This window comes from Hippopotamus amphibius, chromosome 10 (assembly GCF_030028045.1).
Source record: "Hippopotamus amphibius kiboko isolate mHipAmp2 chromosome 10, mHipAmp2.hap2, whole genome shotgun sequence".
Lineage (NCBI taxonomy): Eukaryota > Metazoa > Chordata > Mammalia > Artiodactyla > Hippopotamidae > Hippopotamus > Hippopotamus amphibius.
The window spans coordinates 13,664,713-13,690,447 of record NC_080195.1 but is presented as its reverse complement, the minus strand read 5'-3'; the positions used below and the strand labels follow the sequence as shown (position 1 = coordinate 13,690,447).

Here is a 25,735-nt window from a genome sequence, read left to right as displayed (position 1 = left end):
CAAGTTACTGCTATAGCAGCATGAACAGAACCCTCTAAAGCATCCTCTTATTAAAAGGAGTGAGCTGGGCTCTGTATGGAATGCAAATTTGCATGGATATTTTGATTACATGAGTGAATTTACACATCTATGTATGCATGTAAAATATGATATTCAAACATATGCATACAAAATTAAGTAGAAGTGACTGGAACCCTTTGTTTAAAATGCCAAAGTAATACTATACTGTTGGTATAAAAACATACCACTTTTGAAAATATGTATAAATAATACTGTAGGCAGTTGAAGAAAGCATTGTCACTGTATCTCAAAATGAAGTAGAAATTAGTTCCTAAATATCCAATAAATAAAATGGGTCTTCGTTATCTACCTATGCATCATTAAAGAGATATATTACTATTTCAGTGTTCATATGTCAGTCACTAAAGTTTAAAAAAAAGATTTGTTTAGTCAAATACATAATATACAAGCAAAGGAAATTGTGATACATTTTTCATACTCAAGTACCTAAATAATGTATAAAAATACACAAAACATGCTATATTTGTACTCCTAGAATTTTTGACCCACTATTTTCTAAGGAAAATCTTAGCTATGGAGGAAAGAGAGAAAGACATCAAATGATTCACTGTATGTGGTTTACTCCTAGGAGTGTTTTCCTGCAGTAGGCACAGCTACCAAGAGTCTTTCTGCTGCCCGGAAGAGTGTGCAGGTCATTAATGAGTGTGAAGATGTGGGTAGCATTAGGATTCTTTAGGATGACATAAATATGTAAGACAGCATCCTCATTTTGAGATCTTAAAAATAGCTTCATTAAATAGTGGAAAGCATCAACACATAAGTAGAAACAGAATATAATAGATTTCTCCGTTCCAGCAATTTCACAAATGCCTCAACTTTTCAAATTAAGCTCTGTTAACCTGTTAATAAAGACAAATTCTGCAATAATTTTATCTAGTTCTTAGAGTTACCTAGAATACAGAAATTCTTTGACCCAGAGGTTCCCACACTTTCTTGGTTTACAGCGCCAAGACAGCTCAGTAATTTCTCACCACACTCTCAAGCCAAAAGAAGTACCTAACAGTTGTATTTATGAAGCAGTTAGTTGCAGACAACTTTAGTAAGTACTCATGTTCTATCAACTCAGAAGCAATTTGAAAAAATAATATACTTTAATTGAAAAAAATAATCATTTTATCTAATTCCTCATAACCACAGTTACCTATCCCTGGGATGTCTGTGCATATTGCACACTACCAAACTTCTCAGACTTGGAATTAGGCTGTACATCACTACCCTTAGTGGTCCAGATCCCTTTCTCAGGGCACTTACTTTCTGTCACAGCAATCACCAAAAACGCAGCTTACAAAGATGTGACATCATCTACAGGCAGGAAGATAACAAGATCTCTTTGCTGCAACTGGGAACTACCTCAGACTCCGGTGTATGCAGTGTCTGTCTGATAGATATCACTGTGTTTTCCTCAAAAATGTGAACTATGTTCGCAAACCCTTGTGAATCCACTTAAGTGGGCGCTCAACACAGAGTTCTGGAAACCAAAGGTTTAACCAGTGCCCTTGGGTCCCCCTGTTCTGAAGTTGTCCCTTTGCATCTCTACTTGTTTTCAGATGTTCAGAATTAAAAGAACTACAAAATTAAATCTCTTAGAGAGCCTTCCATTTACACTTTTAACACCCTGGACTACTTAACCCTTTTAGACATTGATAGCTGCTGTATACCATATATTCAATAATATTATCTCCATTTTATCAGAAACACTCATCCCTCGTAGCTATTTTCAGTTTTCAGAGTTTGCTAAAATCCTATTGGTGCCTCTCCTGAAGATACATTTGATCTTATGTTTCTATCATTTATGCCTTTCTATATTTGTCAATTTATTTGATTTACTTTCTTGTGTTGTTTCAAGTCATTTTTCTGTTTTAATTATCTGCATTATGAAATTGTTATTTTAAGCATATATCTATATTTAAGATAAATATATATTTTGACATGAGAATCATTCTATCAGTTTTCACGTCTGCTGCCCTTACTACTTGTGATTTTACCACAATTAATTCAAATCATACATTCAAGTACTCTTAAATTCCCTCATGTCCAATAAACAAAGTGGATACACTCCTTAAGAAATAAAGAAAAATAACATATAAGACTGGCATGTGGCAATAGATAATAATCATGTTATAATACTGGTGGTTATAGAATTTATCTTCTTGTTATAACTTTCAAAAAGAATTAAATTTAAGTTCTTTTGGTTCCAGGGGAATAAGCAAAACTATTTATTGCACATTCCAAACACAAAGGAATGTGGGAATGGAATTGGAATCTGTTCGTGAATAGAACATTAACCTTCCAATTTTAGAAGTCTTGTTACGTTAAACTTCTCAAATCACATTAAAATAGCTGATAAGTTTTCACTTATTTTGCTTCGTGTTGTGATTTGCATCAGTGTAAAATGTATAGATGGTATACAAATTGTTCAAAAGTACAAAAGCTGATTTTTTAACCATGGTCATTTCAGTACTGTATATATCAATGTTGCTTTTTATTTCAATTAGGTAACTTATTCCCATAACTAATAATAACTATGGGAAGACAGAATTTCCATAACATCATATGTTTTTCTTTATGAATCTTATATACCAAATATATTATGCCTGTAACAGGTCACAACTTTTTTCTTCAAGAGGTCCTTCAAGCTGTCTTCAGGATTCATGATAGCTAGAATACAGTAAAATCTAAATGATGGATACAAAAGTATGTTATACCATAGCTCTTAATCCTGAAATACAGGTTATTCATAACCAAAAGCTAGTTACACTACTTGTAAATTTAATAGTTGAATTTGAATGGTACAAAGTTGAATTCTATACTTGTATGTTCTTGAAAGAAAAACCACAAAACATTAAGAATAAAATCTGATTTTTGACTAAATCATTGGTATGTATTTCTAAGACAGACCCCTGGCTTTTTTTTCTGTTTTGTTTTGTTTTAGTTTGAGGTTGTATAAATTTTGCAGATGTATTCCACAGTTACTAGTTCTGACTGTTCATCTTTCTCATCAATGTCTGCCACATTTCACTGAAAATGCATGGTACTGCATGTGCTTTCTCCTTTGCTGTGGCCTCTGCTATATCATTTTTTTGCTTCCAGATAGCGGTGGGTCTGCTCGCAAACGTGCCGCCATGTCTGTTACATTAACATCTGTGAAGAGAGTTCAGAGTTCTCCAAACCTATTGGCTGCAGGTATAATATCACTAACTCACAGAATGTCACACTTGAATGGCTTTCTCTGACCCTTCTCTCTTTCCAGAATTATCCTGTTTGGATGATGACCGTGGCTGTAAATACCTTTCTAATGCCCCACAAGTTCTTATTTTCTTTTCTCAAGAATAGCTCCTATCCCTTATGACTGTTTTGCTCTAAAAATAAAAAAGCCGAAGGAAACTGATATCTTGTAGAAAACATTTTTAAAATCTAATTAAAAGTGCTCGCTTCGGCAGCACATGTACTAAAATTGGAGCGATACAGAGAAGATTAGCATGGCCCCTGCACAAGGATGACACGCAAATTCGTGAAGTGTTCCATATTTTTAGGGAGGGAATACGGGGATATGTGTATAAAAACAGATGATTGAACCTGGTGTACCCCCCCAAAAAAAAAAAAAAAAACAACAACAACAGTCACTTGCCAAAAATGTGTTAAGTAACTGCAAGTGTTAATAACTAGTGAAGTTTTTGTACTGCATGAACTAAAGTAATATAATATTTAATTAATATAACTCACAGGTGCTTTTGTTGCTTTTTACCTAAAAACTGTTTGGGGGTGGGGACACAGAGAGTCAGGAAGTGGGATATGTAGGAAACTGAATCTTTATTCACTTGCTTCCCTACCAAAGGTTGCAAATATAATGATAGAATATTAGTTTTGAAAGAGGCTTTAAACCTTCCTTTAATCCAATCAGTAAAGAACCTTCTAATTTATATTTTTAAACATCTTGGTCCCATTAAGATTAACATGCACCTACAAGTATAAATATACTTTAGAAAGTGGCTGGGAGTGTAATATTTCAGTATGCACTGAAGCGAGTCTCTTATAATAAATATCTGTCATGACTTCAACTCTGGTCTCTCTAGATCCTGAAACACACACATATGTTTTGGTGACTGGTTAGCCGGTTGGTTGGTTTGATTGTTAGTGGTTAGCTGGGGGTTCCTTGGTTTTGCTTTACAATATTCATGGGTTTCGGAGCAGAAGTGGGAAAGGGGTGAAGTGTTTAAATAATTCTAATTCTCATGGTGCATATTAGTGTCTTTTACACACATAAATTTAGTCATTAATGAAATATTCAGGATGTCCTTGACTTTAAAGCCACTTGACCCTAAGCTACCCAGCTTTGTTGAGGAAAAAACAATCTTCCATATGGAGAATCCCACTCTTGCCCACCACCTCCAATCCATAAGTAGGTTTCAACGTCTAAGTTTAAATACGAAGCCAGGTGGATCCACAATATATTATGTTTTTTAAAAAAATGTAAATTGCATTGCAATGTATGTAATATGATCTTATTTTGGTTTGGAAAAAATTCTCCTTTTATATATATTTGTACATGTTCTTGCTTGTGTAAGTGACCATGAAAAATGTTAGAAAAACTACAAATGTGTTTACATGGGACACCTGAGGGAAATGAGAATAAAGAAAATAAGAAAGTAAATAAACTAAAGTCCAGGGACATCAGGTAGTTGGAATGTCTATACCATGAATATCATTGACATTTCAACCAAGTAAAATTGTAGCCCAAGCAACTCAGATGTGGATCATTAAGGCACACGCTAGGGAACAGGGCACTGCTTCAACAATGCCACATTGTTATTATTCACAAAAGTAACCACAGAAAAGATAATATTAGATTGAACTAGAGACTGCCATTTTGGAGAGTCAAAACTATAAGATTAGTGATTTCATATCATTCAACTTAATATAAAATGTTTAATGCTTCAGAATCAAAATATTAGAAAAAGTTAAATACTTTGGGAATATAAAATAACCTTCAGTAATAAAGGTTTGTAGTCGCTCTGGACCATTTTAAATTTCATATCACTCCCATTATATCAGATAGGAGTACGAGTCCTAGAGAATGAGATCCCCTCAATTTTGGATTTGTTACATTAAAAATAGATCTCTTTTGTATTAATTAGACATGTAAGGTATGATCCCCTTTTCAAAGAAGACTTAATTACATTTTGAAGAAAGAAATCAGCCTCTTTGTATGCCCACTCACATTATATGGTAGCCTTCATAAAGAACTTATTTGACAGTCTTTTTTTGTGAATCAAAAGAGGGTTAACAAATATTTATTGCTTTAGATACTGTTAAAATAGAACAGCCTTTAAGTAAAAGTTAGACTATCTCCACAAAAGGTTCTAACCTTCCCCCTCTCTCTTCCAGATCAGAAAGTCAGTATCAGCTGCTAGTCATCAACTATTTGTCCACTAAATCAGTCTTTCTCTTTTGCTTTTACAAGAAGTAGAGTCCTAGTGGACAATTCATGGCACACAAAGATGTTTTAAACCTAAGCTAGAACCAAAACAATGATTATAGAGATAAAATAAGCCCTTTCCAAGAATATTTTATTTTATCAAAAACACTTGGCAGTCTAAGGCAACACTGATAGGGGTGGTATGCTGTGATGACCAGCCCAGGTGCCAAAGGACAGGGTCTCGCCAACATCGCCTGCGTGTTTTACACCCTTAGGAAAACTCGTCTGTCCGTTTGTACCTCAAGTTTCCTTTTAAAAAAAATGTTAGAATTTGTCACTTTCCTATCTCTTTGAAAACTTGGTCATTTCCCCAACTCATAAGAATTTGTCAGAATTAAATGAGGGTAAATGAAGAAAAAAAATGAACAGGTTTATCATACGGACTTCCCTGGTGGTCCAGTGCTATCGTAGTACTGAGAAACACAGCAGCCATTCAGTTAGTTGATTTGAGTTAGTTAATATGTTTAAATTAATTCTTCCAGGGCACCTGAACTCTCTAAAGAAAGGAGCTCTAAGAATTAAAACAAACATAACTTTTAAGAAAAGTGTAGTTTATAATATCTGATATAGCACATCACTTAAAAGAAATTTAAATAAAACCTGAAAGTAGATTTTATGATGTAACAGGTACCACAAACCCAGCTACCTAAAAATCATAATACTGGAATCATAGAGTTGGAAAGGACCTCTAACGACATCAAGTCCAACCCCAGACACCAAGCCAGGAATGCCTTAACAACTTCTCCGACAGGTGTTCCCTACCTTCTGCCAGGACACAGGGAGTGCTCATTGTAAGAGTGAAGAGCAGTTAGAGTTCTTAGTTCTCAAAGACTATTTATTTTCACAGGCAGAACAGCCAGGGAACAATAAATCTGTCCCATTTCCTCATTCTTTAGTTTTCAAAGAAACAATGACCACCCACTAAAGAATACTAGAAATTAAGGGCTCTGATCCCTGGAATTCTAGTTCTGTTTTTTTCACAAGTGAATGGTCATGAATAATGTTTATGATATTGATCAAAACCATTTTCTCCATGCATCTGCCAAGTCATTTACCGGCCCAACCCTTAAAAAAAAACAAACAAACTATTCTCTTTACTTAACATGGATCTAGGATGCTTTTTGCTACCTGCTCCCAGCCATAGCTGCCCTTCCTTTCCTAAGCTTTCCTGGCAGGGATGAAATAAAAGCAGGGCTATGGTGAACAGTATCCTCCAAAGAACTATGATAAAATAGCAAATCAGGACTCGGTGTTTTAAATATCTGAAGTTGGATTTATTTTAAAGAAACTGAAATGTTGTACACCTGAGTATCCTTAAAAGACAACCCACTTAAAAGATTTTAATCATCAGTGTAAGCTTCCTTAAAATATGGATTCGTCCTGAAGTTTTGATCCATGGCCATTTTTTTAAGATTTTTTTTTTTTTTGATGTGGACCATTTTTAAAGTCTATTGAATTTGTTACAATAGTGCTTCTGTTTTATGTTTCGGTTGTTTGGCCACAAGGCATGTGAGATCTTAGTTCCCCAACCAGGGATCGAACCCTCATTCTCTGCATTGGAAGGTGAAATCTTAACCACTGGGACGTCAGGGAAGTCCCCCATGGCCATTTTTATTCTTTCTCCTTTCTCGTAATTCTACACACTTGTGTCTACAGTGTAAAGCAGGGCTTTTCGGTAGAGTTCACCATTATTAATATCTCATACTTCCTGTAGCAGAGATACAGTTTCATTTGGAAATCCTTGGGCCTGGTAAGAGGGGAAAGGGATAGACCCTGGTTGAGCCTAGAGTGACCATCCTCTGCTTCTCGCACCTAATGTTTTTCCCACTGAAGATTTCATGATCTCCAATGTGGTGACCAGTAAGAAGAAACAAAACTGGCCCTCTACAAACTGTCAATTACAGGAAGTTTATTTCAAGTGTCCTTCAAGTCTGCTCAATATACCCTCCTCCTCCTCACCAAGTCTACACCTCTCATACCTCCCAGCATCTGACTCCTATTACCTCTATCCCCAGCACATACCCTTGTTTATAAGCTCAATTGTATCAAACCAAGAGTAAAATTAACTCCCTATTCTCAAGCAAATAATGACACTATAAGTAATAACGGTTATTATTAATGCTGCTTCTCTTTTCATCGCCATTTCCCCAAGTCCCAAAACTCGTTCCTCGTCCACAAAGAGTACGTGGCACCCAGGTGGTTATTAGATCGCTCTCCTTGGGTGCCCCCCAAAGCAGAACTCTAGTGATTGCTCTGTATTGCTACACTGAGTTTCTTTTCTTTATAGAGAGTCTCATCATCATTTAAGTGCTTGAGAATGTCAATCATTTCTGCTTCCATCAAATCCTAGAAGTAAAGTCTAGTAAATATCTTACATATAACTCTTCAAAGTTATTTTTACTTAATGGTATCTATTTTATTACTCTGATTTTGAATTCACTGGAAATAAGTCCATGCTAAATCAGCCACTATCATGAAGAATGAAGATTTGTTACTCTTCTCTAACTCGCCTGAGCTGGTGTCATTCTAATGTACTCTGTGCCAATTCACATTCTTCTTTTGATTTGGAAAGAACCTCTTACAAACATTTTATCTAAAAATCAAAATCTTGTATTTCTCAACTAATTTTTATCATTCCAAATTTATGTGTTTAGATTTCAAAATAACTGTTCCTTAAGTATTAGAAAGAAAACACAGAGTCCATTTTTCAGGCAAACTTTCATGTTCTATTAGGCACTGAAATAATAGGAATTAATAATGGTTTCAGGGAACATGCAGAAGGAATCCAGGACCTGGACAGAAGGTTAGGTCGAATGACCTCTAAGATCCTTTATAAAATGAAGGCTTTATGATTCTAGGTGAAGTGGGCCATGTGTTACAATAGAGCCAAGCAACACAACTTGATTACCTAAAATCATGTATAAGTTATAAGAGATTCTTGACTGTATAATTCCAATGAAACTGAGAGTAAATATGTCATTGAGCCACTTCCCAGATACATTATCCAAAGCAGTTTATTAGCACTGAACTGCTTACTGCAAGACAATGGGATATACTGTAACAGCTCCTTCATAGTTGAATGTAAAATGACTCTTAAATGGCAATAAGAAGAAAATTCACAGTCTTGAGAATAATTTGAAAATATCACATAATATGGTAGGGTATTTACACTTTCTTAAGGTAAAAAAACCACAAAACTCCAAAAAATTGATGACATTGAAAGCTAAGGATCCGGTGATTTGATTCAATGCTGGGAGAAGCATTCATTGTTTACAAACCATTTGATCATTTAATTTGATATTGAGAAATTCATCCAGCTTAAGCAATAGTAAGATAAAATTGAATGGCTGCAATATTATTGAGGGAAAAATCAATGTTTGATATATGTGTTAATTATATATTATAGATATTTAATGAATTACATTCTAATTGAAGTAAAAAATAAATGCACAAATTTCCATTAATTTGTTTGATGTACCCAGAGTTTTAGAACTGAGATAACGTTTGCCAAAAAAATATGTGTGGCTCTTTGTCAAATGATCTTCACTCGATTGTTTGTTTCTTTTTCCAGAGTATTAATTTCAACATTTCTTTTTCTTTTAGGGCGTGATTCTCTGTCACCAGACTCAGGTACCAAAAAAAAAAACTATTGTGAATAACCACTACATTTTTTGTGAGTTTTTAAAAAACATATTCATAGTCACATCATTAACCCTATGGTAAACTTAAACTGCGTATACATTTATGCATATTAAATTTCTAAAAAGAAAACTTCAATTTTGGAAATAAAAATAAATTTTATATTAAAAATGTTAAACATAAATGTAGATATTTTTGTATCCGATTTGTTTTCCCTTAATAAAAGCTTGGAGATGTTACAATGATCGAAATCAAGAGACACTGAATGGAGATGCTACATATTCCTCTCTTGCAGCAAAAGGTTTTAGAAGTGTTCGACCAAATCTACAAGAAAAAAAATCACCAACTCAGGTAATCTTGCACACTGTTGTCTACTATGTTATTTTAAAGCATGGTTATTAGACCACTGCACTAGAGCCTCTTTTTCTAGTAATAAACATATTTTGATATGTTTTATTTTTCATATGTTTTTGCTTTTGCATTGACTTGTATTTACAACATGGAAGACAAGTCTTAGGTTCAAAACAGGTTTTTGAATATTTTTTTCTAATTCAGCTGATAAAAGCAGGTCAGTTTCTGACATAATTGTTAAGATATTTTCTAATTCTTAAAAACTGTCAGCTGATGATTTGCATTTCAAAGTTATGAGGTCAGCAATATATTATTTACTCAATAAATATGAGTTATGCAACTGCTCATTATATTAACTAAAGAAACTCTGTGTTGGAGATATTAGTAAAATTGTGTTACAGGATGAAAAGTGTAACCAAAACAATGTGACTAAGTACTATATATAAATGTATATATATCTCAAGGTCTAAAAATAAGCCAAGAGAACATGTGTTCACTTTTAACCTAATTTCCCAGAATGTGGATGGAGACAAACTTTATAATGTATGCTCTATAAAATTATTTTCCCCCAGAGGGCAACTATTGATAATAAATTAAAAAACATTCTAAATGAAATAAAAATGATCATTCAATCTGGCCAACAAAATGTATAGCATAATAAGAAGGTATCATGTTGCTTTACTTTCTTTAAGGGTAGAGTTAACACTGGTTTAATGATTAACTTTCACTTTCTCTGTTTTTCCTTCGACATTATTTCTTTCTCTGGATGCTTCTGGTAATCCAGGTACCCCTTCCACCACCCAGAAAAGAGAGCTTTTATAGCTCCTTGGTAACCAATCACACAAAGGGTGACATTTTAGACCAATTAGTAACTAACCCACAAATTCCCTCCTGTACAGAGTTCTTTACTAAAAAAACACCTCTTCAGGGAACTATGTGTTCTAATGATGACTCCAGTCAGACAATTGTGTATTCTGAAGAATCTAACACAACTGTGTCATATACACAGAAAATCACTAATCCACTACCACCACCTTCCAGCACACGTCCCCCACCAAAAGCTGACATAAGTACCCCATTTCTACAAGAGGACTACACACAAGATTCTCAAACTCGGAGAATTTCTACATTGAAACTAATCCATAAGCAGGATGCAGGAAGTAGCATCCCATTTAATCCTCCACAGTTTTCCAAATCTGTTGAATTACCATCATTTCTCAAAAGGTCTTGCTCACCACCCCCTAACCCAGTGCCTGAGATACACACAGCATCTCTTTCCATTCAGATAGCTCCCCTTTCAGGACACGGTCCTGAAAGTCGCAAACAGGCACCCGAGCTTTCTCCAGAGACTGCAAAGATACCTCTTCAGCCAGAGAGACAAAAACCTGCAGTTGCTGCGGCCTCTCAGTCCTCAGACTGCCAAGTGGTACCTTACACTTTCCAATCTCTTCTTACAGTGTTCTATAGAGACCCTAACTCCTTTGGTTTGGGCTTCTTATATAACCCAATGCTTTGTTAGTTTGCAATCAGGAAAGGAGAAAGAAACCATCTTCCTATTTTAAACACTACTAAATTCATCAATAAGTTTCTAGGTATTTTTTAATTTAAAAAATATCTACAGATCTTTTATCCAGAAATAATGTTTTAAAAGTTTCTTCCTGCTAGGTATTTATTAGAAATCATTGATGATTGGTTATCATTTAAGACTGCAAAATACTTTTAAGTTTTAAAGAAATATTTTTCATGCCAGACCTTTGAGTACCTAGATCTTACTTTATTTACATGTGTAAAATCTCTTAAAGTAATTGTCCATTGTAATTACTTTGGCAAGGAACATTTATCATAATTCCAGCAGAGTTTATTTTCTTGCAGTTCAATATTCATTTTCATTGAAACTTGATCAATTTCTACCTTTTTAAGTTTACAATTTCAGAAAGTATATTAATCAATCTTTAGACTATTAAGAAGTAACTCTTTATTTCCTTACATGTAACATTCTCCCATAGTGTCATTCTGCCGATATTTATTCATCTAGTTAGAAGAGAAATGTTTTCCTCTTCTTGGCTTTTCCACAAAGTGATGTAATGATAAGAGCATAAGCATTAAGGATAAGTTGTAGATTTCAGTCCAAGCTCCATCACTGGCTATGGGATGAGGCAACCATCCTAACTACCCTGTGAGTCTGAACAAAGAAATGAGAATATTAATTAATCCTTAATTCATAGGTTGTGATAAGAGTAGGGAGATAGTAGAGGTAAATTACTTAGGACAGAGCAAGTCCTGCATAAATGGTAGCCATTTATAAAGATATACTAGCAACTGCAGCAGTAGTGGGAGTCTAGAAAACATTCATAGCTGAGTAAATAATTTATATAATACTACTTTCCATAGCTGTGCTATTAAAGATCATTCAAGACATATCCTTGAAGAGATATATTTTTAAACTTTATAGAAAATCTTCAACAGACATCTGATTGACACCAAAATCTTCTCCCCCCTCCCCACACACACCCACAAAGCAGAAACCTTAAGCTTAGATGATTAGAAAGACAAGTTGGTATTTCTATACCTCTACTAAAATATTTCCTTCATCAGCTAATCATGATATGCAAAATTCATTCATTAGAGTAAATTCTTTGCATAAAGGTAATATTGTCTAAAAGCGCTTATGAAATATAATAATCATAATAATAATGGCAGCTAATGAATACTAAGAGTTTACTATATGCAGACACTGTTCCAGCTTATTCACATGTATTAATAACTTCCACAATCCCACGAGGTAAGGAGCAAAGTCAAGCTGAGACACCACAGACAGGGCTGGGCTAGCATCAGAGAGCAGACTTTCTAGTGTCCCTGGAAGCAGGTGTAGGAGCAGTCAGAGAAAACGCCATCATGTTCACCACTCAGTTCACTCATCTGACATAGTTTGGTTCTCCTGAATCATTTTATTATGTTTGGAAACTTAAGTTTAACAACTTTCTTCCCCATGGTTTTGTCACGGTCCAGGCTGACCAGAGACAGTTGATTTCATTATACAATCCCCAGGGATTCAGCGTGAACCACAGGTTAAGATTTGAGATGCTGTCACTTTTATTCATTCAATGAATATTTATTGGGCATGTGTCTTCTGTTCTAGTCACAGAGCTACACTTGAAACCATTGATGATTAAAGTCTTGTCGGGGGAGGAGGAAAAAATATTAATAAAAGCTTAGATAGGTAGATTACATACATTAGAAGGAGATTATGTAAATAAACTAAGCAGTGCTGAGCAGGGATGTGGGGAGCAGACTCCATGTTATAAATAGGATGGCCAAAGTGTCCTCATGGAGCAGGTAGAACGGCTCTGAAGGGGGAAGAACATTCCAGGCAGAGAGAACATCTAGAGTAAAGGCTTTGAGGCTGAAGCACACTGGGGCTGCTCGAAGGCCAGCAAGGGAGTCAGTGGGAAGGGAGAGGAATTAAGTGAGGTGTAGAGTAAGAGGAAGTCAAGTCAGAGGTAACAGAGGCCAGATGACGGATGTTCCTAGAAGCCATTGCAAGGATTTCAACTTTTACTCTCAATAAAAATGGGAGTCATTGGGGGATTTTAAGGCTACAGCTGTCATCATGTGACATATAGTCTAACAGAATTATTCTGGCAGCTCAGTGGAGAGCAAACTATAGTAGGGCAAGAAGGAGAGCAGGCAAGCCAGGTAGGTGGCTATGGCAACAGCTTGAGTGACAAATGGTGGTGGCTCCAAGCAGAGTGGAAGCAGTGGAGGTGGTAAGAAGTCGAACTCTGAATGTATTTTGAAAATACAGTGAATAGGACTTCCTGACAGATTGCACGTGGGAGGTGAGGGAAAGAGAAGAGTCAAGACTGACTTCAAAGTTTTGCATCTTTGCAACAGGGAAAAATGGGATTTGCCACCCTTTGTCCATTGAGATTGGGTAACTGTGAGCAGAGCAGGTTTGTGGAAAGATCAGAGGTTCCATTTGGGACATGGTAAGTTTGAGGTGTGTATTAGACACCCATATGGAGAGGTCCAGTATGTAGCTGAATATATGAGTCTGGAGTTCGGGGGAAAGGTCCAGGTTGAGATATAAGCCATCAGCTTACAGATGGTTTTGCAGCCATGAGACTGAATGAGATGGCCAGAGCATGACTACAGAGAAAAGAGGAGGCCCAAGGGCATCCCAACAGTAAGAGGAAGAATCAGCTAAGGAGACTAAAAGGAGTGTCCACTAAGGGAGGAGGAAGTCCAGGAAAATGAGGAAAGTATATCAAGAAGAGATGGTTAACTGCACAAATGCTGCTGATAGTACACCTGTAAGGTGAGATCTGCTAACCTACTGCTGACTAAGAAGCGGGGAGGGGCCTTCTTGGAGGGAGCTTAAGAGAGACTGGGAGGAGAACAACTGGACAGTCAGCTCCTTAAGGGGTTATTAACGTAAGACCTTTCATCTAGTTATTTGCCTTCCCTGGGCCTCACTTCTTTCATCTATAAAATGGAGATAATAATAGCAATCATCTCATACTGTTGCTGTGGGGTTTGAATAAGACCCTGCCTATAAAGAGCTGGGCATAGTGCCTGCCACATAATAATCCCTCAATATGGAGTAACTGCTATTATGTTAAAATAATACCCTTTTTCCAACCTATGCGTTGGATTAGGAAAAGGAAATATATTATTTTCAATAATACATTTTCTGAATGGGTGGATAAAAGTTGTTTCATCCAACCAACAGTCTGTTCCAAGATGACAGTGTATAGTCTTTTATAACACTTTGTCAAAAGGTGGCATAAAACTGTTGCAGTTCCGAGGTTTTTTTTAATTGTGTAAGACAATTTAACATGAGATCTACCCACTTAGCACATTTTAACGTACAATGCAGTCCCGTTAACTACAGGCACGATGTTGTGCAACAGATCTCCAGAATGTAACCACATCATCCTCTCGCAGAACTGAAACGCCACCTATGAACAGCAACTCCCATCTCCTTGTCTCCCCAGCCCCTGGCAACCACCGTTCTACTCTCTGCTTCTGTGAGCTTCACTATTTTAGATCCTTAATATAAGTGGAATCATGCAATATTTCTCCATCTGTGACTGGCTGATTTCACTTAGAATAATGCCCTCAAAGTTCATCCACGTGGTCTCCTATGACAGGATTTCCTTCTTTTTTTAAGGCTGAATAATCTTCCATTGTCTGTGTACACCACATTTTGTTTATCCATTCATCCACTGATCGGTGTCTAGACATGTTTCCACATCTTGCCTACTGTGATATACTTTATTTTTAAGTCTCATTTTCCACCTAATGGCCTTTCACGGTGGTGACCGTTTCATTTTAAATACTTACATTCCACATTCTTGCAAGAAGTCTCAGTAAATGCCAAGCGCTGTCAGCTACACATCATGGATTTGCCAACTATATGCTCTATTGTAAAGAATTATCCTCCCAAGAAATTGCAGTCCCAAGAAACAAAAATGCTCTACACTGAGAGGTGAAAAGGAAACTTTAATGTTCTAGAAGTTTCATTTACATACTTTTGTTGTTTTTATTAAAGTCTGACCATTAGTGTAAGAAGAAAACTGCAGCCTACCATTAAGGAATTTTAATGCTCTCAATATCTGATAATAAAATATATTGTTTTATAAGCTTTACCTCCTACAAATTTACATATAAAGAGAACACAATATGAGGTATATTACCCTCCATCACTATGTGAACAGATGTCCTGTTGCTAAAAATGTCCCTTTGTTCTCAATGTCAGATAAGTGAAGGTCTAAGCCAGAAGCTTTGAAAGACAGCAAAATCTACACCCCAGACATTTTCTCTGGCATTTGTTAGTGCTGAACCCTTTGCTTCAGGAGGATAAACTTGGCCCTCCTATTATGAAATAATGTAGTCAATCATTTGCCAAAGCCTCACTTCCACAGCTCCTGTTGCACATGTGGAGGGGACTTTGTCTCAGTGTCACGTAGATGAGGGAGAAAACTCATCTCTTTTGCTCCATGGGATCAAGATGTAGAAGTTAAAGAAGGCTGAATAATGAATAAATGTCAGCAGTGTGGAATGACAAAAAAGGTATAGAAAACAGAGTATCTTTCTGGATAAATCCCATCAACTCCAGTTCTAATCTCTCATGTGTTCTGCTATGGTGGTCAAACAATATTTCATGACTTCTTTTTTGTGGATTTGTTATGAGATTAGTTAATCAGGTCTATGACAAATCTTCCCCCCGATGTGTGTGTGTGTGTGTGTGTATGTTTGAATGATTGAACAGTAGAGAATATTTGGGAGTCCAATATGAATTGAGAAATCACCTAGGAGCCCCTCTATAACACCTCCAAATAGAAGAGCAGCCTGCCTCTTCTTGAATACGCCTAGGCATGGAGAGCTCAGTGTAGGAGACAGCTAGTCAGTGCTTTGGACAATGCTCAATCTAATTGTTAGAAAGTATTTCTAATATTGAGGCATTCTGTCTTCCTTAACTTCTGCACTTCATCAACACGAAGCAAAAGAGATGAAGTTTTCTCCTTTTTCATATTATTGTTCTCTCTACCCTGCTCTTTGCTTTGTGCAAAGCATTCCTATGCCTTTCAAGCATTTTTTAGAACTGGCTCTCATTTATTGAGAGCTATGACAACACACAAAATGCTGGACTAGCACTTTACATACATTTTCTCCCTTAATTTCCACAGGCTTTAAGAGATGGATTTCATTAATGTCTGCATTTTTATACATGAGGCAACTGAGGCCAAAGGAGGGTAGACAACTAGCCACGTCTGCCTGACGCTAGATCCACAGCTCAACCAGGAGGTTCAACTGCCTCTAGTTTCTTATATAATCTGACACTTGAACCCCACGTTCTGGCAACGTTCTTAAGATATGACACGTTCCCAGATTCAAAATCGTTTTCCTGATCTGAGTAGCATTAGAGTACAGTGGAAATATTCACTCCCTGATCCAGACACCACATTCCATCGATGAGCCCAAATCTGTGTGACCATCTCAGATCACTCGTCTCCTAGGTCTTGGTTACGAACTGTAAGGCTAAGACCTCTGGTAAAAAGGGCTTTTATTCTGAGGCTACAGGGCAGTCTTGTATCATGAAATGCAGGCAGTATAGCCAGGCCTTAGGGGACCTGGGGAATGACCAGTTAGCTACTCTCTTTCTCCATCTTAGATGCCACACAGTTCCTGTCTTGCCTCCCTGCAAGTCGGCCTTATTCGCTTAGCTTCTGCCCTCTCATTTCTCCAAGCTGCCTGTGGATTCCATGACATTCTCTGGCTCCAGTTATGTGTGAACTTGCACCTAGGACTGTGGGTACACCATTACCTGACTGGGGCATTCACTATCATTTAAGTCAAATTCCTGGGAAAGAGACAATGCCTCATTGGCCCAGTTTAGTTCAGTTATTCCCCCTCCTAAACAATAAACTGGGGTCGTCTGGTACAAACACAGCAGCCAGGCACTTCCCTTCCCTTCCTCATCCCTTCAGGAGGACTGTGAGAGGGGAGGTTGATTATCACAGGAGGAGATGAAGTGGGATGTAAAAACTAACTTTTTTTTTTCAAAAAAAGTCAAGTTATTTCTTTTAAAATTACCATGGAAATTTTAAATCTTAACAACAATATGGATAATCATAGAATAAAACCCATTATAAGTAACCCATCACAAGGCTTCAGCAATTTTCATTATTTCATCATTTGTTTTCAACTGTCAACTCCAATTATCCTGGTAGTATTTTAAAGTCAACGTAAAATTCGATATCCTTAGATATGTAGAAATTTTAGTACCTCTATCTAATGGATAAAGAGAAAAAACATAATGAAAATACCATTATGATACCTAATAAGATACAAATAATTTCTTAATATAAAGATTGACTTTCGTAAAACTCTCTCGATATTTTTTTCAAGTAAATTACTATTAACTCATTTGAAAAACAGAGAACAAAACCTGTCATATCCTTTCACTTGATATTTAAGACATATTTCATACGTTCCTTGAGAAATGAGGCCTGGAAGCTCAGCCACCAAAGAGGTTAAAGAGTGAGGTGTTAAGATAGACTACAGTGCCATGTTAAGCCAACTAGAGCCTGAGACAGAAAGAAAAATATTTCCCCCATAGATGTATGTCTTTATGTATGCGTGGTATTTTTTTCTAGGACATTTCAGCAGTTTAAAAAAATACTGAAAAGTTGAAAAGTAAATGCATCAAAACTGAACATTAAGTTTAAATATTTTATTTTTATCAAAACAGAATTTAGTACAACATTAACTTCATCTTAAGTTAGTTAAAAATTGTTTAAGATCATCATTGGCCAAGGGAAATTTGTCAAACATGGCTATTGTCTCAATTGAAAATAAGATTAGGAAAAAAAAAGATTTTGAAGTTATTATTATTTTATTATAATATTATTGCTTCCATTAAAAATCCAGGATACAAATTTTTCCTTTTTCCTCAGTCTTCAACATGACCTGGCATGACCACATGGATTTTGTTCAGTTTGGATTTTTTTTATATTGACTTTGATTTTTTTCTTTATAAGATTGCATTAAAATAGTGTTTATCTCCATGACTTTTTGTCACTCCGTTAAATTTGGCACCCAGGGTAAGTGCCTTGCTCACCTCACCCTCGGCCTGGCCCCACCGGACTCTGCTCCCTTTCTCTCTACCCCGGCTCCACTCCAAGCCCATATCCAACTATTCACTCTCCACCTCCAGCTTCTACATCTGCTGAGTCAACAAACTGATGGCCTAAGGGTTTATGACTATAGATAGCCTTTGTTTGGTTGCCACTGAGTTAATTTTTAATTTGGCTGCCTTGGGGCAATATGCCCTTTCCCTTCCACCAGTTTCCATCTCCCCCTCTTATCTAACCCCTAGTCTGATCTGCACATTCTGGATACATTCCTGGCCCAGGGTCAGCACCTGAGTTTGCAATGCCCTCATAGGAGTATAAAAGTATCACATTTAAAATGAATGTCTTTAATCAACAACAACAGAAGCTTACTAGATAAGAATAGAATAGAAAAATCTGGTTTTTTATCCAGGGTTGGAGTTTCTGAACCTGTTAGATTAAAGATATGCTTTCAAGTACTCTTGAACCCCTAAAGTTGATGCAAATTTTATGTGTATATGAATTTGTGCATTTTTCCTAAGAGAAGGGTCAATAGCTCTTAGATTTTTAAGGTATCTGTGACCCAGAGACCTTTTTATATAGTGGGTTTTTAAAAACTCTTCAATTAAAAGTCTGAGGACAACAATAAATTCTAACTTTTTATGAGATCAACAGTCTGCATTATATCAACTGTTATAAAGATGAAGGCTGAGCAAGAACCACTTAAATCTTTAGTAGGCAAGATTTTTAAGTTTATACAGTTCTCTTTAGTATGGTCTACATCCTTGTGTTAATATCCTATAATACTTTGGCTATCTGTATTACAACTGGCACTATACCAAACACTCAAAAAAACCCACTATGCTGGAGGTTTTGACCTGTGTGGTCAAATATCATGAAGGTTAGAAGGGATAGCTATGACATCTTTAATGGGCCGTCCACTCTCTTCCTTTTACAGATCACTCCTCCTCCATGGTGAGCCTCTTGGGTTATATAGCCTTGGAGGTATTAAACCTTTTCTTTCTTCAGTTTCTTTCTCCTTTACCTAAGATTTAAAACCAACAGTAGTTCTAACCAATTAGGGTATACTCTAACATCATCAATGACTTTTTTTTGCCATTTCATTTTCACACAGGGTACCACTATTTGCACTGCTAGGATATACTAAAGTTCAATTCCTTTAGTATTTCATAGTGAAATCAAAATAGAGTCAATGAGTGGAAAGGAAACAAAATACCCTTTCCACTTAGTTGTTTTTAGTTTGATCAGTTTCTAGATCTGTAAATCAGAAAAACTATGAGGCAAGCTGACTTCTATTTGGGGAACATTTTCCAAGAAGGAGTCAGTAGGGAGAAATCTGTTACAAGATTTTTTAGTGAAGGGAAAGCTAATTCAACCAATCCGTGGATAACCTGATATTAATTTGTTGTCACAAGTACAAAAACTAAAACTTCTGAGAAAAAAAAATTCTACTATGCCAACACTCTTAAGCCCCCACCCCAAACTAAAGCTGTGTGAAAATTGATCTTATTTCCAAAAAACACTTACTGGATTCCGTTTCTGCATGTTTTCATGCTTTTCCTCTGTGTGGTTGGCACCTAATCCTTCTGAATATACTTCTTTAAAGTGCTTGCAAATAAAACCAGTGTTTTGCCTTCTTGGCCACATTGCATAAAGAGATGTTTTTATTAATTCGATAATTTATAGCTCTTCTCATTATTTTTTTCCTCAAACTTAGCTTGGAAACCAGAACTTAACTGCCAGTGTGCTGGAGGTAAACGCTTCACAGACACACAGACAAACCCCACCAGAAGCCTCTTCTGCACGCCCTCCTTCTGTGGTATCTTTTGACCCAACCACTTTTTCCCCAGATGGTGGTTCCAGCCCAGCATCACTTACAGGGCCACCACCTGCTGATCTGGGGCCTTCGCACCTGCAAAGGCACCCAACGCTTTTACACTGTTTTTATAAACCCCTTCTTGCCCCTGCCTGCCTTATCCACAGCAACGCCTCAGGCTCTCTCACTACAGACTTCTCCCAGGGTGAGCACTCCTCCTGCTCCTCCAGGAACTCCTCCTCAGCCACCCCAGATAAGCTGCAGATAGCTGACTCTGACAAACTGACTGTCCTGAAACACCTTCCCCAACCTTGGGTCAGCAGTCTGCCATGACAGATGGCATCACCTTAACCACCCCCGCTATCATGCATGTAATTATTCTTCTTTCCTTTGCTCCATCATTGTTTACACAGATCTCCAAAGGCCAAAATGACCAATTTCTTGTCTGCCATTTGATTTTGCAGCTAAGCATTGTTATTTGCATAAGTGTTGATTCCACCTAGACCGATTCTGTACAATCTGTTAATGGAAATACATTCCATTCATCCTCATAAACCTATTTTGGGCTGAAAAGGGCAATCATATTCTCTTCATTCATTTTAGAGTCACTTATGTTTACACTGTGTTGCTCTAGCTAATGAGTTGTACAGTGATTTGCCTTAATAAGAAGTTTTCTCATAAATTTAGATAGGCATACATATATTATTATGATTAGATTACAAAGTCTAAAATTTTACCCCAGTATTAAATCCTGGTAGATAAGTTTACGTCAGAGAGTCATATGAATGTGCCCTGTGCAAACAGTTCGCATCTCCTTATTTGTCACAGACATGATTACTCACTGTACGGTGTTAATTCTTCCTGCTCCCCTTTAATTAACAGCTACATCTTTTGAACTCATCTACCCCACAGTAGTGAATGATGTAAATAATCTTAATCTACACTGCAGAAATTTAGCCGTATGATTTTTTTTATTTTCCCATGCCATTCCAGGATACAAATTTATGAATATTTATTGTTTTATACGTCGATAATTTGTCTTCCATTTAGAGCAGTATATAAATATTTCCCATACATATTTATATCACCTAAATATGTCTACTTGAAAAGCAGTCCCTAATAAATGATTTATGAATGACTAAAGTGCTTCAAAATTTTATGGCACAGATTTTCTATTGCATATGTGGTATAGATAATAGCTTCAATTTGAAAGGCACATAACTTTAGGCAAAATAAAGGGAACTTTTTCTAAAGTTGATTGCATAATGAAGTTCTAAATATGCATCATCACAGAGAAAATTTTAGCTGTGCTACATAATTTTTATGTTGTATCAAGGTCATAAATCTGAATTTCACGCATGAAGAAATATTATAAACTATATGTTTTTCAAGACATTGCAATTACAGAAGACAAAAGATACTTTTTAGTATCTTTACTATATACTTAATAATACTTTTAGGTGGGTTTCAATATTCGTTCAATGGCTGGGTATAAAACTTTGCGCTGAAATGTTGTGTTCAGAGACTAGCTACAGAAGGAACCTCATTTTTCACGGCTAGTACCTCTCCTGCCACTAGCACCAGGAGCACAACAGGCATGAGCCTCTCCATATTCTTCTATGCTTTCAATAGTTCTTTACTTTTAAAACCTTAAGGCATGCCTTTATCCAAAAATACAAAGCAGTGATAATATATCAATTCATGTACTAGCCTATTTAATGTACTGTTTTTAAGACTCTTCAGGAGCCTGAGAGGCATATATACAGCCTTGTGGAGCTACCTGTAACTGAACTTAGTTTCAAGTAACAGTTTAAATTGCCCATACCTTCTCCATAAGATGGTTTTCCTAGTAATTATTTCACTATAACAATAAAGTATTTTCTAAAATTCTAAGAGTATTATTTCATTAGTAAAATCCTAATTGGTTTAACATCATGAAAGACTAAATCTATTTGCAGCATTTATTTTTTTAACTCATAACCAATGTTATGGAAGCCATCAAAACAGCAGGCAGGGCAACTTGCCGAAGTTTAGTCATGTAGTAACATGATAGTTTTTAATAAGAATTCTCCTGCCTTTATCATTAATTATAACACATTATAACAATAATTTTGAAATTACATTTACAAAGATCAACCAAACTAGATTTGGGCAAGGAGGCAAAAATATTCTCACATAATTCATCAAAGATACATAAGTGCTCTGAAGCATTTGGGTAGATCAGTGTATCACACTTATTTGAATGGTCGGCGCTCTAAGGTAGAAGACCCTCAAGATAAGGTTGCTTATGAGAGTGATTTCTGTAACAGCTTAATTCATCATTAAGCACAATCATTGTAATGAAATGCTTACTGACTTTAGGACAGATGTGGTACGGCTATAAAGTAATAAAATTAGATTCATTCCACATTATTTGAAAACACCTGCTTTAAAATGAAAAGTCGTGGAAATGTGCAATTAATTGACTACTTATGTTTCAGGCCTGTACGACAGCAGTTTAATTTGTTTTAAAATAAGCAGATAAAGTTCACAGATTATGGTTCTTTATGCATATGTGTGTCTTGTGTGTATTCGGCTATAAGGTATTTTAACTAAATGCTCTTACTAATGTTGTATCTTATTTGCATGTATTATGCAACCTCCACAATGCTCAGTGCTGTGTTGTGGACAGCAGTGAGCTCAGCCTCTCTGAACGGAGCTGATTCAATTCAATTAGAATATGTATCTATTGAATATCTGCTATCCTATTCGCACCAGGTTGTATGTTACACAGAAAAATATGTTTAAAAAGCATATATATGACCATCTTCATCAAGAACCTTGAAATACCACTGGGGATATGAAAATACTCAAATATAAAGCAACCAAAACAATAAATTATTAAGAAACCCAAAAGAGGCCTACGAAGTGCGAAATGAAGAGAGAGTAGGAAGAAGCTGGGGGTTAACGCCTCTTTCTGATGCTTTCCCAGGTAGCTGATTCTTCCAGAATAGATTGCTTCATGACACATAAATCCAAACACCTGTCCTCCTTATGTGAGTCACCTTGCCCTGGAAACAGTGATTCACTAGAGGACACATATCCCTGATTAAGTCTGAGAACCAATCCCTTTCCTCGTGTCGAAGAACGTTCATTTCCCACACGCAGAGCAGTGTGACAGCGTTCTGACTACTTAAGTCACGACATACGAGCAGATTCACCCTCCACGTTTATTTGACACCGACTCCTAGGACATCTTTGGATACCACGGTGGGCAGAGCGGTGTGCCCACTGGTCAGCTGCTTCCATTCTCCTAATCACCCCCTGTGCCCTCTGACATATAGGGAGAGTGATTTTCAGAGTAAAGGAAGAGAGAGAAGACACTGAGAGAAAAATATGTTCCATGCCCTTCTCAACAACAGTCTTCAAAGTAAATAAACACTTGACAGGTGATAACTGTCATGTGAATGGAAGTCTTTATTGCCATCCAAAGGGGTGATGTTTATACGGGACCACGTGCTTTAACAGGATGTCTCTGCACTTTTCTCAGAGCCAGATAACAGTGAATGGAAACTCTGGAGGCACTGTGAGTCCAATGAGTTACTATCAAAGGCCGTTTTCCCCTTCTGCTCACTCGCTACCAGGCTCCCTCAATTCCAGCATTATCATGCAGCATGGCCGCTCACTCGGTAAGTCATCCGACAGTCATGATTTTCATGACAATTTCAATATAGCAGGTACAAACCATATGAGAAAAATATAAAACATCCAAGTGATTTTTGGAAAAGGAAGCAGAAACATTCAACACTCGACTATTTAATGAGCGTCTCCTAGGGGAGGAATTAAAGGCAGAGGACTTAACACTGGAGAAAATAGGTGCTCCGCTATCCCAAGATGATGACTGACTGCATCTATAGCTGAATCTGGAGAAGACTATTAGATATTTGGGGTGATGGGGTAGAAAGAAAAAGATGGCCAGTTAGGGAGAAGAGAGTGCACATGTACCAGGAGAACATTCATGTAGCAAATTTCCATGGGTGACAAATACCATCCATGTTCAAGACAGCCCTTTCTTTTTGTGGAAGATCTTTCACTGTAGAAAATTCTTTTGGTATATATAAAGAACTGTTTAACTGTTAAAACAGTTTAACAAGGGGATAGGCTGCCTCACAAACTAGTAAACTACTAATCAGACTGAGGCCAGAGGATCACCAGACAGGGATGTGAATTCCTTTAAATAAGGATGCAGAATTTTATAGAAAGATAGTTCTTAATCCTTTAGGAGTTAAGAACTAAATGAAAGATAGATCTCCCCTCCAGGAAAAAAGAACGTTAGAATATTCATATAAATCTTTAAACATACGATTTCATGTGGCTCATGAACTCTTTAAAGCCTCCTGGAAAAAGAAGCTGTGCTATATAATGCTAGAAACATTTTTATGCAGCAAAATATATTAGGACAATTTAGAAAATAATGTCATAAATATTTCTTAGCTTTTAAAAATGTAAAAACAAAACAAAACACCCAAACATTGAAAAACAGACCAAATCAAACCATCTTCTGAATTCGAGCTGAAAAAGGTTCTATGTTGAGCAACTAGAAGGCTTGCAGGGCAGCAAGAAACAGGGAAACCAGTAGAGGACCACGTAACCACAACATACCTCTCAGAAAAGCAGGAGATGAATTCTCTGGCCACCATCAGCCGCCAGAGAGAAAGAAACTAGAACAGGCGTTTAACTCCTGTGCCCTCGTTGACAGCATACAGCACCTTCTCTTCCCCAACACTGTGTATTGAAAGAAAATGAGGCCATTAGTTTACCCATGACCAACCAGCATATGGACCGTGGAACAACTTCTGTGGCCAACAAAACCTCTAGAACTATAAGACTTACATGTAGCCAAGAGACTCATTAAAAGAAAAGTCTAAATATACTCGCAGCTTCTCTAAGGCTGCTCCTGGGATCATCTGTGAACCTCATAATGATGTCCTTTTAGCGTATAAGAAAGTAGAACATCTTTGTACCAAAATACTGCCCTTATATAATCAGTCCATGGTGTAGTGTTATAATAGGAGTCCGTTATATCTAGATTCTTTATGGAGCTATATATGATCACACATCTATAGTAAACTCTAGCCGTAATATTTTTCCAAGTAATTATTATCAAAGTTGGATTCTGTCCCCTTTGCCTGTCTTAATGAACACAGTTTTGTCCCTCCCACCCCAACAAACAAAATATAAATACTTGAGTCTGGACAGGCTTTTATATTAGAACATATCAACAGGTACATTTTACATATAAACTATACTACACAGAAAGAAATTCTATAGATAAATATTGAACAAATTCTAATTGGCCAGTGCTGAGATAGGTCCTGAGGAGGATATACAAATCTACTCTGTCCTAAAGGAACTTTATAAAGTTTCGGACAAAAGACTGCAAAAATAAGAGTTAGTGGACCATGTGAGAGCATGATAAAATAAAAGGCTAACTTGTAAGCTATAAGTTCACAGAATCTTATAAACCACCTATGAAGACAGAGTTAACACTGTTTGTTTAGTCTGGGACTTGCACATACTCAAAAACTGTTTGATAGAAATATTAGCATCATGGTTGCCCACTCAAATTCTTTCTGTAATTAAATAGAAAATCAGAGTCAAATATCACTTTGAATCTTAATTTGGAGTTGCTTAGAAAAGATATTACTTTTACATACAATGGCACATAAAGCAGTTTTATTCCTAGCTTTATTC

General features: G+C 36.5%; 1 protein-coding gene and 1 non-coding gene across 7 annotated transcripts in view; both read left to right on the top strand.

Moving 5' to 3' along the window:
• The window catches only part of SORBS2 (sorbin and SH3 domain containing 2), a 165,999-nt gene that overhangs the window by 75,224 nt on the left and 65,040 nt on the right, over positions 1-25,735 (top strand). For 4 of the 6 annotated variants that reach the window (XM_057696605.1, XM_057696601.1, XM_057696600.1 and 1 more), the window contains exons 2-5: positions 3,172-3,264; positions 9,161-9,187; positions 9,423-9,547; positions 23,532-23,670. In XM_057696605.1, the coding sequence (XP_057552588.1) occupies positions 3,204-3,264; positions 9,161-9,187; positions 9,423-9,547; positions 23,532-23,670 (352 nt within the window). In that variant the 5' untranslated portion in view covers positions 3,172-3,203. Of the gene's footprint in view, positions 1-3,171; positions 3,265-9,160; positions 9,188-9,422; positions 9,548-10,331; positions 10,974-23,531; positions 23,671-25,735 lie in introns of those variants that run through there. The other 2 variants (XM_057696598.1, XM_057696606.1) reach the window with 2 other exon arrangements.
• LOC130830683 (U6 spliceosomal RNA) lies at positions 3,506-3,612 on the top strand. Its single transcript, XR_009047851.1, has one exon. It is a non-coding gene; the product is annotated as a U6 spliceosomal RNA (small nuclear RNA).